This window comes from Mustelus asterias, chromosome 22, assembly GCF_964213995.1.
Source record: "Mustelus asterias chromosome 22, sMusAst1.hap1.1, whole genome shotgun sequence".
In the NCBI taxonomy this organism is placed as follows: Eukaryota; Metazoa; Chordata; class Chondrichthyes; order Carcharhiniformes; family Triakidae; genus Mustelus; species Mustelus asterias.
In genome coordinates this window covers 23,806,008-23,820,868 of record NC_135822.1, presented here as the reverse complement: position 1 = coordinate 23,820,868, position 14,861 = coordinate 23,806,008, and the positions used below count along the sequence as shown (strand labels likewise).

At 46.3% G+C, this 14,861-nt stretch overlaps 1 protein-coding gene across 5 annotated transcripts in view; it reads left to right on the top strand.

Moving 5' to 3' along the window:
* Positions 1-14,861, top strand: part of nbl1 (NBL1, DAN family BMP antagonist) — a 36,764-nt gene that overhangs the window by 16,632 nt on the left and 5,271 nt on the right. For 3 of the 5 annotated variants that reach the window (XM_078238930.1, XM_078238929.1, XM_078238934.1), the window contains exon 2: positions 13,163-13,354. In XM_078238930.1, coding sequence (XP_078095056.1) covers positions 13,167-13,354 — 188 coding nt within the window. In that variant the 5' untranslated portion in view covers positions 13,163-13,166. Of the gene's footprint in view, positions 1-4,057; positions 4,139-4,413; positions 4,519-13,162; positions 13,355-14,861 lie in introns of those variants that run through there. The other 2 variants (XM_078238933.1, XM_078238932.1) reach the window with 2 other exon arrangements.

The window sequence follows — 14,861 nt, the reverse complement described above, 5'->3', positions numbered from 1 at the left end:
GTGATCAGGCAAAGGTAGCTTCATTCACTGTCCAGAAAGTTTCAGTGTTAAGAGGAGATGTTCCCAGTTGCTGTGTAGTCTGTAGCACATTCACTGTAGGAGGTGTGGATGGGTATATCGAGGTGCCAATAACCAGAAATGGGCATCAAAAGTTCACTGTGTATGGGCAGTTCAGAATATTGGCACATAGGTCTTTGCACAGGCGTGCAGGTTGTTTGATGTGATAGAACCACATAGGTCCTTAGTAAATAGAGAAGATTTAATTCCATTGGTGGACTAGCAGCCATAGACCATCGACCACGAGGGCTGGGGTCTGAACAGTTGCTGGAATAACATTAGCAGGACACTGGAAGGTACGCTGATGGCTAGTTGACTAAAGATATCACCTGAAGTGGTGCAGACTTGAAGAGCCCGTGTTTGAACTTTGACCTGTGTTGGTTTTAGATGGGGCTCTGCAGGGTGCTGGAGTTGGCATCAGTGCTCCTGGATTAGGCAGTAGGAACTTAACAGAGGGCGGAGGGGGGATTGGGCTTCTGCTCCAGATCTCTTGCTGGGAGAATGCTCATGTGGATATCAAATGGGGGAAAAGATCAGACTCACCGTTGATTGCTTTAAAAAAATGTTGACGGGATGCTGGTTAATATCGGATCACCCACATACATCACCGAGTCTTAGTTGTCTTAAGAAAATAATGGTTCTTGAACTATTACACTCCTCAGGCTGATGTGCTCCCTCCCCCAGGGTACAAGGTAGGAAATACTAGGATTTTGACCCCCTGATGGTGATAGGTCAGGATGATGTGTGATTTAAGAGGGACCTAGAGTGGAATATATACTATATACAGAAGATGAAGATGTTCTCATGAACTTGCTTGTCATGTCCTTCTCCAGGGGAGAGATCATTGGCCTGGGATTGAAATCAACCTCAGGCAATATATTCTGTATATAGTATATATTCCACTCTAGGGGGTGCGGAGGAGATTTATCAGGATGCTGCCTGGGATGGAGCATTTAACTTATGAAGAGAAGTTGGGTAGGCTTGGGTTGTTTTTGTTGGAGGAGAGAAGACTGAGGGGCGACCTGATCGAGGTGTACAGGATTATGAGCGGCATGGACAGAGTGGGGAAGGGCCAGCTGTTCCCCTTAGTTGAAGGGTCAGTCACGAGGGGACATAAGTTGAAGGTGAGGGGCTGGAGGTTTAGGGGGGAATGTGAGGATGGTGAGGGGCTGGAATGCGCTGCCTGGGAGGGAGGTGGATGCGGATTGCCTCACATCCTTTAAAAAGTACCTGGATGAGAACTTGGCACATCATAACATTCAGGGCTATGGGCCGAGTGCTGGTGGATAGGATTAGGTGGGAGGTCAGGTGTTTCACATGTGTCAGTGCAGACCCGATGGGCTGAAGGGCCTCTTCTTCACTGTATGATTCTATGCTAATGGGTCAATGGTAGAAAAGAGTGAACATTGATCCCAGTGGCAGGGCTCATTGCTTCCTGTTTAAGCAGGAAAATGAAACGTGAGTATTTGACTGGGATGTCAGAATGCAGCCTGACAGCTATGAAACCACAGTATTATTTGAACCGTAGTGATCTGTTGCTTCCAGAATACTAACACCGCATTACAACATCCCGACGGTTCTGAAGTGGGTCCAGTTTCTTGGCCTCAGTATCTAATGTAACATCTGGCGGCACGGTGGCACAGTGGTTAGCACTGCTGTCCCACGGCGCCAGGGACCCGGGTTCAATTCTGGCCTCAGGTCACTGGCTCTGTGAAGTTTGCATGTTCTTCCCAGGTGCTCCAGTTTCCTCCCACAGTCCAAAGATGTGCGGGTTAGGTGGATTTGCCATGCTATATTGACCCTAGTGTCAGAGGATTAGTAAGGTAAGTATGTGGGGTTACGGTAATAGGGCCTGGATGGGATTGTGGTCAGTGCGGGCTCAATGGGCCAAATGGCCTCCTTCTGCACTGTAGGCTTTCTATGATCTTTATGTTCTGCTGCCTGATGTATGTGCAAGTATTCTGTTGTGTTTGCTCTCTCTCTCTCTACCTCATTAAGTATCTCCTCTTTACAATGTCTCCTTCTAAGGTCAAACAGCTTGAGCTTATCAAGTCATTATCCCCAGTTCATCCTTCTGACACCAGGGATCAGCCTCATAAATCCTCTGTGACACCTCTGAGGCCTGCTGCTGATTGCCCACAACTGTGCACAAGAACACATGGAATAGGAGCCGGGGTACACCTTATGGGCTGTCCAGCCTGCCCCGCCATTCAGTATGACCATGACTGACCTTGGGCTTCAACTTCACATTCCCACCCACTCCCCTCAACTCCCTCGATTTCCAGAGACCAAAATTCTACCCCGGCCTGAAGTGTGTTCAATGATGGACAATCCACAGCCCTCTGGGCTAGAGATTCACAAGCCTTTAGTGTGAAGCGACTTCTTCTCATCCCAGTCCATCCAACTGGCTGGAGGATGACCAGAACGCTCTCTGGCTTCAACCCAACCCCCTTGGAATTTGGGCTTTGGCTAACATGACCCACTATTCTTTTTGTGTTACAGAAACTGAAAGTGCTGGAATAACTCAGCTGGTCTTTCTTCTTATTTGTTTATTTATGGGATGTGGGCTTTGCAGGCTACACTAGCATTTATTGCCCCTTGAGAAGGTGTTGGTGAGCTGCCTTCTTGAACCAATGCGATCCATGCGACATAGGTACACCCACAGTGCTGTTAGGGAGGGAGTTCCAGGATTTTGACCCAGGGACAATGAAGGAACGATATATTTTCAAGTCAGGATAGTGAGCGGCTTGGAGTGGAACCTCTGGGTGGTGGTGTTCCCAGGTATCTGCTGCCCTCGTCCTTCTAGGTGGTAGCGATTGTGGGTTTGGAGGGTGCTGCTGAAGGAGCCTTGGTGAGTTGCTGCCCTGCATCTTGTAGATGGTACGGCTGTCACTGGGTACCGGTGGTGGAGGGAGTGAATGGTTGAGATGGTGGTTGGGGTGTTAACACTAGGCAGTAAAAGAAAGAGATTTAACATTTCAGCTTGATGACTTTCTATCAGTTATTCTGATGAAAGGTAATCAGTTTAGAATGTTAACTCTGTTCATCTTCCTCTAGATTCTGCATGACCACTTGAGTTATTTCCAGTTTTTATGATGTGGAAATGCCGGCGTTGGACTGGGGTGGAGCACAGTGAGAAGTCTTACAACACCAGGTTAAAATCCAACAGGTTTATTTGGAATCACGAGTTTTTGGAGCACTGCTCCTTCATTAGGTGAGTGATGAAGCAGCGCTCCGAAAGCTCATGATTCCAAATAAACCTGTTGGACTTTAACTTGGCGTTGTGAGACTTCTTACTGTGTCCAGCTTTTATGTCAGATTTCTGGCAGTATTTTGCTTTTGCATTAGTGATTCCGGTTTGTGTAGTTTGTTACTGTGTTACACTGTGATGAACAGCTAATTAACAAGATCTTGTAACTTTCTGGGGAAATAAGTGGGGACCAAAATGAATGAATTTGACATGTGTGAGTGCTGAGTATAGGGGCGGCTTTATTTAAAGGGAACGGCGATGTTTGGGATGGGAATAATCCTGGGGTCCTGTGACATTTTGCTTGGGACGGTTAAAAGTAAAGTTAAAGTTTATTTATTAGTGTCACAAGTAGGCTTACATTCACACTGCAATGAAGTTACTGTGAAAATCTCCTAGTCGCCACACTTAGGCACCTGTTCGGGTACACTGAGGAAAGATTTAGCATGGCCAATGCACCTAACCTGCACATCTTTGGACGGTGGGAGGAAACCGGAGCACCCAGAGGAAACCCACGCAGACACTGGGAGAATGTGCAAACTCCGCATAGACAGTGATCCAAACTGGGAATCGAATCCGGGTCCCTGGCGCTGTGAGGCACTGTGCCACCCCATGGTACAGTTTATGTTGTTTGTTCATTGCTGATTATGACTTGCTTGTTGACTGCTTAAGAATAACTGATGCTCTGGATTTGATTATTTTGGCCTGTTTGGAAAGCTATATAAACTGCAGCCTCCTTTGCTCCATTTGGCTGGAGAGGAAAGTGAAGCTGTGACTGGGAGAGAGCCAGTGCTCAGTCTGTGAGAGTTAAGGTCCTGTGTCGGTGCCAGTCCAGTTAAGTAAACTCAGAGTTTCTCTGTGTGATAAATTTTAATTGCTGAGCTGTTGCACCCCCTGCCAATTCTGACAACATAGCGCTATCTGTAAAATCCATAATGTAATTTCCATGGGAATAATATTGCATTGTGTGTTTGGCACAAGAGGTGGTGTTTTACAATTGTTTGTCTAAATCAGGAAGTTTGTTCGTGGTTAATATCTCTCTTCTGCTTTGCAAGGTATTGCTAGTCTCATTCAATTTCATGTCTTCTTCTTGATTCTTGTAACCACAGCTCCAACCAGGAATCTATATTCTGAACCCACTTCAGTCGCTGGGCAGATCCGACTTTCTTACCCGGATTTTGTTGCTGTGGGAGTTGATGATAGGTTCTGTTCAAGTGAGTTCGAGGAATCCTATGCCATTGCTCCCTGTCAAAGGGGTGTATAATGGTGATGTTGTGTGTGCTGTGTGACAGCTATGGTGCTGTTGCATGTGCTTTGTGAGAGTCACATTGATGTTGCGTGTGCTGTGTGAGAGTCACAGTGAGGTTGCATGTGCTTTGTGAGAGTCACATTGATGTTGCGTGTGCTGTGTGAGAGTCACAGTGAGGTTGCATGTGCTTTGTGAGAGTCACATTGATGTTGCGTGTGCTGTGTGAGAGTCACAGTGAGGTTGCATGTGCTTTGTGAGAGTCACAGTGAGGTTGCGTGTGCTGTGTGAGAGTCATGGTGATGTGTGACTGTCACGGCGATGGTGCGTGTGCTGTGTGAGAGACACGGCAACGTTGCGTGTGAGAGACACGGCAATAGAATTATAGAATCACTACAGTGCAGAAGGAGGCCATTCAGCCCAATGAGTCTGCACTCAGACAGAGCATCTTACCCAGATCCTCTCCCCTGCACTATCCCCATAACCCACACATTTACCACGCCTAATCCACCTAATTTACAATCTTTGGACACTAAGGGGCAATTTAGCATGGCCAATCCAGCGAAATTGCACATCTTTGGACTGTGGGAGGAAACCCATGCAGATGTTGCGTGTGCTGTGTTGAGAGGCATGATAGTGTTGCGTGTGCTGTGTGAGAGACACAGTGGTGTTGCGTGTGCTGTGTGAGAGACACGGTGGTGTTGCGTGTGCTGTGTGAGAGACACAGTGGTGTTGCGTGTGCTGTGTGAGAGACATGGTGATGTGTGTGTGCTGCATGAGAGACATGGTGGTGTTGCGTGTGCTGTATGAGAGACACGGCGGTGCTGCGTGAGAGACACGGCGATGTTACATGTGCTGCGTGAGAGACACGGTGATGTTGCGTGTGCTGTGTGAGAGACACGGTGATGTTGCGTGTGCTGTGTGAGAGATACGGCGATGTTGCGTGTGCTGTGTGAGAGACACGGTGATGTTGCGTGTGCTGTGTGAGAGACACGGTGATGTTGCGTGTGCTGTGTGAGAGATACGGCGATGTTGCGTGTGCTGTGTGAGAGACACGGCGATGTTGCGTGTGCTGTGTGAGAGACACGGTGATGTTGCGTGTGCTGTGTGAGAGATACGGCGATGTTGCGTGTGCTGTGTGAGAGACATGGCGATGTTGCGTGTGCTGTGTGAGAGACACGGCGATGTTACATGTGCTGTGTGAGAGACATGGCGATGTTGCGTGTGCTGTGTGAGAGATACGGCGATGTTGCGTGTGCTGTGTGAGAGACACGGTGATGTTGCGTGTGCTGTGTGAGAGATACGGCGATGTTGCGTGTGCTGTGTGAGAGACATGGCGATGTTGCGTGTGCTGTGTGAGAGACACGGTGATGTTGCATGTGCTGTGTGAGAGACATGGCGATGTTGCGTGTGCTGTGTGAAAGACACGGTGATGTTGCGTGTGCTGTGTGAAAGACACGGCGATGTTGCATGTGCTGTGTGAGAGACACGGTGATGTTGCGTGTGCTGTGTGAGAGACATGGTGATGTTGCGTGTGCTGTGTGAAAGACACGGCGATGTTGCATGTGCTGTGTGAGAGACACGGTGATGTTGCGCGTGCTGTGTGAGAGACACGGCGATGTTGCATGTACTGTGTGAGAGACACGGTGGTGTTACGTGTGCTGTGTGAGAGATACGGCGATGTTGCGTGTGCTGTGTGAGAGACACGGTGATGTTGCGTGTGCTGTGTGAGAGACATGGCGATTCTCAGTGTGTTATGTGAGAGGCACGGCCATGCTCCCTTGGACATTGGGTGAATCCCACATCAATTCTCACAGCCACAGAGTGAAGTGCAATGGCAATGCTCCCTCTATACCTACACCTGGTACCTGTCCATAGTGACATATCTAATGTTGGAGAATGATGGGGACCACATTAACTCTTGGAGATGCAGACTGGCTGCAGCTCACCGTGCGCACAACTGATTGGAAACAGATTGATCCAATTAGCTTATAATGAGGTACGGTTAGCACATTCTAAAGACAGCTGGCCCACTTTAATAACTAAGGCTTGCAGGAATACATTAATAATGGAATATAAATCTTTTCTTTAATCTGCTGCCTTTACAATTCGGAAGAAATTCCCCATGACCACTTCCTGTTCTTATAGCTCCTGTCTCTCTTTCCCCAGGAACTACAGCTTGGTTCTTCCTGTTGACTGCATGTGCATGTGTTTCCTCCGCCTGTGTTTTCACCATATCTGCCATGAGCTGCTTAACTATTGAACACATCCAGCCTCAGTGGGCTTCCTGTACTAGTTCCTCCTGTCGTCTCTTCCTCCTTCTGTCGATGGTCACAAACTTCTTTACTTTGTTCACTGCCGCTCTCTCTTCAATGTACTGGATGTTGTGATCGGCAGTGAAGCTATTGCACTCGCCACTGTTCTTCAAAAAAAAAGGACCACGGGATCTCGGTGGGATGCTTTTCCCCCTTCCCAGGGGCAGTTTAAATCTGGTGCCAAGTCCAGGAGACCACCAGCAGGGGGTGTCGACAAACAGGGCAAGCAGCCAATCACATTGAAGTATTCTCACAGACAGCAAACCAGAAAGATAAAAGCACTTTATTCTTCGCTTTTACTTCAAATGTTTCACACAGCAAAATAAGTGATTATGAATGAATTAAAATAATTGATAAAATATCACGAAGCGCAAAAATAAATTTTAGAGTATGTGGAATTTTTGTACCATCACGGGGAAAATTAGACATTTCACAACTTAAAAATGCAAAATTAGCCTTGCAGGGTCAGTGAGGCTGTTAAAAACTCAGTTACGGCTCATTCAGCAAGGTGTAACTATTTGAAGGGTTCTCATTGTGACACTAATAGTGTAAGAGTGGAAGTTTTTGTTCGGTCTACTTTGATCTGGGGACTTTGGTTTGGGGAAACTTCAATAGCATTCCCTGTGGAATAGTGTAGACTCAACTGACAGCCGCTTGAGGAGTCCTGTGTTATTCTGGGCCCATGCAGACTCAGAGGATGTTGTCAGCCTCAACGTGAGCAATGGTTGTGAGCACTGACTATTTTGCAATCATTGCCGCTGCAACATTCAGTCCAGCGTGTAAACGTGGAGATAGAAAGGTCGAGAAAAAGTTGCAAATCTTTGGGAAGAAAATATCTCGGGCTCTTGTTCTGGGACCTCGGCACTATCTCTGTCCGAAAGGGGTGGCGATCACACGATGCCAATTATCGAGTTACCTTGAGCAGATTCAAAGATGGAAGCCCTGAGGAGGAAGGAGCGGTGATTCATGACCTGTCATCTTCCACATCCAGAGGCTGTTCTTTCTTTTGCATAATCAGCCTTTTTCTAATTTGCTGAGCACATAAACTTGACCAGCGACATGTGCAGCTGGTTACTGTGAGTCTGGTACCAATTACATCGTGTTTTGTTTTGTATTGTGGGTGAGGGAGACAGTCATGTCTCGAATTCACCCTGTCAGCCTTTTGCAAACTCGGGAAGACTCTGCGAAGCGAAGTTGCCCCCCCACCCCCCCTCCCCCACCACCAGTGTAGTTACAGACAAGTAAAAGATGTTCCTCCCAATCCATTCTGTGCTCCACAGACGCCGACTTCTCTAGAACAGTGCAGAGATCTGGGATTTCATCTGAATAAGCTGAATAGATCAGGAGGGGAGTACAGAATGATGCAGTTCAGATCAAGCACCGGGGCGGCACGGTGGCACAGTGGTTAGATACCACTGCTGCCTCACAGCGCCAGGGACCCGGGTTCAATTCCTGGCTTGGGTCACTCTCTGTGTGGAGTCTGCACGTTCTCCCCGTGTCTGTGTGGGTTTCCCCCTGGTGCTCCGGTTTCCTCCCAAAGTCCGAAAGACATGCTGGTTAGGAGCATTGGCCGTGCTAAATTCTCCCTCAGTGTACCCGAACAGGCGCCAGAGCGTGGTGACGAGGGGATTTTCACAGTAACTTCATTGCAGCGTTAATGTAAGCCAACTTGTGATATTAATAAATAAGCTTTAAGAATTCACCAAATCCATGAGAATTGGATCAGGGACTGTTTTCGATGTCGTGCCTGGACTAGATAGTCTCTCAACATTCAGCATCAACATCAAACAGGGAGTGAAGCCTGCACTTCTTATCACTGAGAGGCTACCTTAACTGGCTGACATGTAGCCTTATAATAGCATGAGCGGGGTGACGAGGGGAGCTGTAACAATGAAATTCTACATTATGTGATCTCACATGTATCCCTCACGTACCTGTCCCCTGCTGTCTGAAAGGGACTGAGTCACCTCTGAGTGGACGAAGTTCATTATAAGACATAGGAACAGAATTTGGCCACTCGGCCCATCGAGTCCACTCCGCCATTCAATCATGGCTGACATTTTTCTCATCCCCGTTCTCCTGCCTTTTCCCCATAACCCCTGATCCCCTTATTGATCAAGAACCTATCTATCTCTGTCTTAAAGACACTCAATGACCTGGCCTCCACAGCCTTCTGCGGCAAAGAGTTCCACGGATTCATCACTCTCTGCCTGAAGAAATTCCTCCTCAATCCCTGTTTTAAAGGATCGTCCCTTTAGCCTGAGGTTGTGCCCTCTGGTTCGAGTTTATCCCACTATTGGAAACGTCCTTTCCACGTCCATTCTATCCAGGCTTCGCAGTATCCTGTAAGTTTCAATAAGATCTCCCCTCATCTTTCTAAACTCCAACGAGTACAGACCCAGAGTCCTCAATCGTTCCTATATTCCGCTACTATAAGTTGAGCAGCTGATTTATTTTCCATGTGACGTTATGAGTAGGGTAATTTTTAATGGTGAATTTTTAACTATTCCGCGATGCACTTTGTAACATCGAAAATAGCCATATAACCATAGTAACATTATCCCTAAATATACCTCTAAGCTTCAGTTCCCTGAAACCTGTCAACCCTTTTGTAAGTTATAGAGCTCTGCGTTTATTTTCTTGTCGCATCTTTGAAGATCCTATGCTTTTGGTCTTGGCTTGGCAGGAAGCCAAAGGTTTAACCCCTGACCCCTCTCTGAGCTTGGGGATTAACCACGATGACCAGCTAATTCAACCATATGGTCCCAGACCCCGATTTAAGACAGCCAACCTTGGCTGAGTTCATGCAAACACAACAACTCCCAACAGGCCACGTATGAATGTTTGCTGGAACCATCTCAATGAAACTTCACTATATTGAGCTGGTTTGGTGAGGGGGAAACACCTTTCAGGATAGATCCTTTGAATGTGTCTAATTAATGCTCCCAGCATAATGTTATTCAGGGAATGTAATCCCAGGTGAGCTTATAATTAATTTATAAAGCATAATTATAGATTTTCTCCCCCCCCCCCCCCCAAAATGAAGAGAACTCTTTCTCTTTCGACAGATGCTGCCAGACCTGCTGGGTTTATCCAGCACTTCCTTTTATTTATTTTTTATTCATTCATGGGACATGGATGTTGCTGGCTGGCCAACATTTATTGCCCATCGCTAGTTGCCCTTGAAGGGCAGTTGAGAGTCAACCACATTGCTGTGGCTCTGGAGTCACGTGTAGGTTGGACCAGGTAAGGTCAGCATTTTCTTCGCTAAAGGACATTAATGAACCAGATGGGTTTTTCCGACAATCGACAATGGTTTCATGGACGTCAGCAGATTCTTAATTCCAAATATTTTTTATTGAATTCAAATTCCACCATCTGCCATGGTGGGATTCGAACCCGGGTCCCCAGAGCATTAGCTGAGTTTTTGGATTAATAGTCGAGCGATAATACCACTAGGCCATCGCCTCCCCATTCTTTCTGGTTAGCACAGCTGCCTCAGACCGCCAGGGACCTGGATTCAATTCCGGCCTCGGGTGACTGTCTGTGTGGAGTTTACATGTTCTCCCTATGTTTGACTGGGTTTCCTCCGAATGCTCCGGTTTCCTCCCACACTCCAAAGTTGCGCAGGTTAGATGAATTGGCCATGTTAAATTGCCCCTTTGTGTTCCAAGATGTGTAGGTTAGGGGGATAAATACATGGGGTAACAGGGATAGGGTCTGGATGGGAGCTCTGTTGGAGAGTTGGCGCCGATTTGATGGGCTGCATGGCCTCCTTCTGCACTGTAGGGATTCTATGAAATCAGGACATTTAGGACAAATAATAAATTATCCTTTACAGGCTGAATGACCAATATCTCTCAGTGGAGAGAACCTTGGATTTACTTAAAGAAGGTTAAGAGGAGTTCTTTTAAAAAAGATGTTCAAATCATGAGGTGTTCTGGACAGATTATATAGGGAGAAACCGTTCCCACTTGTGAAAGTAAGAAAAATGAGAGGGCACAGATTTAAAGTGATCAGTGAAAGATACTCAAATGAAAGCCTCTTCATGTATGTTTCTGTGATAATGAGAGCTATTTATCACTGGGGAACAAATAGAAGAAAGAGCACTTTCGGAAGTCCACCATCACTATGTCACCTTTCCTCTTGTAAAAACTCAATAGGATTTTCAGAAATGATAAAACTTTAAATGGGAATTTTTGCAACTTTGAAAAATGAGAAGAAATTAATCATTAATTCTTAAATCGATATCTTCTTCCTACTGGATCCAGGTGAAAAGGGGAACGATTGCTGCTTTATTGCAGTGTTAATTAAATGCTAATGTTACTGCAGTGTATATCTCGTGTGGAATGAGACTGTGATCATATCGTGTCTTATTCTGTCTTAAAAGTTACAAAGCAGAGTAGGCAGGGTAAGCCCTTAATCCATCTCCTTCCTCGCTCCAAAAACCAATTCCAATTCAAATGGAATCTAATTTATGGTCCCCCACAAGAGAGACATACAAGATGCAGGCTGACAAGAGAAGACAATGCACCAATCTCTGGCTTGATCCGACGTTTGATCTTAATGAATCCCAAAGGAGAGAATGGAGCTGTCAACTCTAGATCCAGATCACATTGTCTTGATGTGAATGGCATTGGGTGTTTGTGGCCATGAACCCAAATGGTCTATTTGAGTTGCATTATTCCAACTGAATCAGACATCTGAAATGTGCTGATGTAAGGAATGTAGGGAACTCGTACTCCATGTGTAAAGAGACTTTTGAAGCTGTGGACTAGAATATTATCATTTATTGCAAGGTGGCACGGTGGCGCAGTGGTTAACACTGCTGCGTCACAGCGCCAGGGACCCAAGTTCGATTCTCGCCTCAGGTCATTGTCTGCGTGGAGTTTGCACATTCTCCCCGTTTCTGCATGGGTTTCCTCCGGGTGCTCCGGTTTCCTCCCATAGATGCACAGTGTAGGTTTAATTGGCCACACTAAATTGCTCCTTGATGTCCCAAGATGTGTAGGGGGATTAGTGGGGTAAATACATAGGGTTATGGAATAGGGTCTGGGTAAGATGCTGTAATGGAGAGTCAGTGCAGACTCAATGGGCTGAATGGCCTCCTTCTGTACTGTATATTGGTGAATTTTGTTTTTGCCACAGCTGCTGTGCTTCTACCTCTATGAATTGAATATAAAGGTAGAGAGGGTATGCTTCAGTTGTATAGGTCACTGGTGAGACCACATCTGGAGTACTGTGTACAGTATTGGTCTCCTTATTTAAGGAAAGATGCATTAGAAGCAGTTTAGAGAAGGTTTTCTATATTACTTCCTGGAATGGGTGCGTTGTTTGGACAGGTTAGGCTTGTATCTGCTGAATTTTAGACGAGTAAGAGGCAACTTGATTGAAACACATAAAATCCTGAGGGATCTTAACAGGGTGGATGTGGAGAGGAGGTTTCCTGTTGTGGGAGAACCTAGAACTCGGGGCCACTGTTTGAAAGTAAGGCATCATCCATTTAAGACAGAGATGAGAAGGTATTTTATCTCAGAGGGTTGTGAGATTTTGGAACTGTCTTCCTCAAAGGCTGTGGAAGCAGAGTGTTTTCAGAGCAGAGACATATAGATTCTTGATAAATAAAGGAGTGAAAGGTTATTGGGGGTAGACAGAAGGTCACAGTCTGACCAGCCATGATCTTATCGAATGGTGGAGTAGGCTTGGAGAGTACTCATACTCTTGATTCATGTGTTCATGTGTGTGTCTGGATGAGTTAAATTGGGTAAGAAGTTTAACAACACCACGTTAAAGTCCAACAGGTTTATTTGGTAGCAAAAGCCACACATTTGCTGCCAAATAAACCTGTTGGACTTTAACCTGGTGTTGTTAAACTTCTTACTGTGTTTACCCCAGTCCAACGCCGGCATCTCCACATCATGAGTTAAATTGGGTCAGATCCACCTCCTTTATTCCAGCACGATGAAGCTGTGACATGGAAACTGCAGCTCATCATAACGGACACATAGGCCTTTCTGCTTCCAAAATGACTCCATGTTTGTGCTCCAAAATTCCTTCTTGGTGAGCTTTTAACCTGTTTATATGCTGTCGTGTCTGGAGAAAATGGGACTGATTGATGGATTTGGAGAGATGGGAGGCAGGAAGCGAGGGAGAGGACATACCCTACAGATGGAAACAATTGGGGAGAGTTCATGCACCTCATTCTCCTCCCCGCTCCCTCAGGTAGATATACATCTCTGGTCTGGGCTATTCTTTCAGATGACCGCTCATTGCTAATTGGCATCTCTTTCTCTCTAGGACCATGGTGGAGCGGTTGACGATGATGTGTTGGTCCTTGTTGGGTATTCTGCTGCCAACTCTAGTTGTTGCAGCGCCGCCTCCCATCAACAAACTGGCACTGTTTCCAGATAAGAGCGCTTGGTGTGAAGCGAAGAATATTACCCAGATAGTCGGGCACACCGGATGTGAGTCAAAGTCCATCCAGAACAGGTAGGTATTAAAAAACAGCTCTGTGTTCAAATAGCTTTCTAAACTCGATTTGAGTTCAATAAAAAGCTCAATGTGTGGTCCATCTGGACAATCCCAATATTTAGGGAATATCAAATTCCATGGTACCTCTCCATCAATCTTTGTCTCCAGTCACGTAGCCATATTTCCCTCGAGCTTACGGTTACAGTTAGCCCCCTGCTATATTATCGCAAGCTCAGTGTGTGCATTCGCCACCTTCAGCTAGGGTCAAGAAGTCCAATCAGGAGGAGCTTTATTATCCAAAGAGTCATCAATTTGGGGAACAACTTTCCAGGGAAGGCCATCAAAGCGGACAGTATCAATAAGCTCCGAGAATCATTGAATGTCTACAGCACAAGGAAGGCCACGCGGTCCATCGAGACCATGCCAATCCTCTGCAGGTGCAAACCATCTAATTTCACTGCCCCCCCAACTTAATTTCACTGCCCTCCACCCTGCAATTTATTTTACCCTTAAATTCTCTTTTGAAAACCAGGATTGAATCTGTCTGCCTTTCGGGAAGTGCATTCCAGATCAAAATTGCTTACAATCACCATTAAATGGGTGTCCTCTTGTTCCACACCCTTCCGCCAATGGGAACCATTTTTCTGTGTTGAGACCGTAATGACTTCAACGAGGCCCATGAGGTTGGCCTCTTGGAGTATGAGCTCCCTGATTGAGGCAATGATTGCCTACCCAATCAGGGAGTCTTACTGGTGTATATGAGGAGTGTCAGATCTACCGACACTCCAGATTCTGACTTTGTACCTGAAACACTCTTTGGAGTGGAATTGAGTTTGTGACGAAAGGGAATCTGGTGAGGGGACACCGGCCTCTGAGGAGTTATTTCAGAGACCGCCACATGGATTTTTGAAACCTCAATCGTACCTCCTTCTCTGTTCTAAGGAGAACAACTCTGGCCCATCGAGTTTATCCACGTAACTGAAGTCCTTGATCCCTGGAACTATTCCAGTTCATCTTTTTCCGAACATTCTCGTATGCCTTCGCGCGTTTTCTAAAGAGACAGTTGGGTGGATTTGTGCAGAGGAGAAATAGAGGGATATCAACAGAAGATGGACAGTGGAAAAGGGCTTGTTGGGCCTAATAGTTTCCTGTTGTTCTTCGGAAACATTATTCTAATATCAAAGAATCATAAAATCCTACAGTGCAGAAGGAGGCCATACGGCCCATCGAGTCTGCACAGAAAACAATCCCACCCAGATCCTATCTCCACAACCCCACATATTTACCCTGCTAATCCCTCTAACCTATGCATCCTGGGACACCTGGATTCAATTCCAATAACTCATAGAACTCATAGAATCCCTGCAGTGCAGGAGAAGGCCATTTGGCCCATCAAGTCTGCGCCAACTCTCTCTGACAGAGTACCTCACCCAGGCCTTCCTCCTCCCAACCCCGTCATCCCACACATTTACCATGGTTAATCTCCCTAATCTACACATCTTGGGACACTAAGGGGCAATTTAGC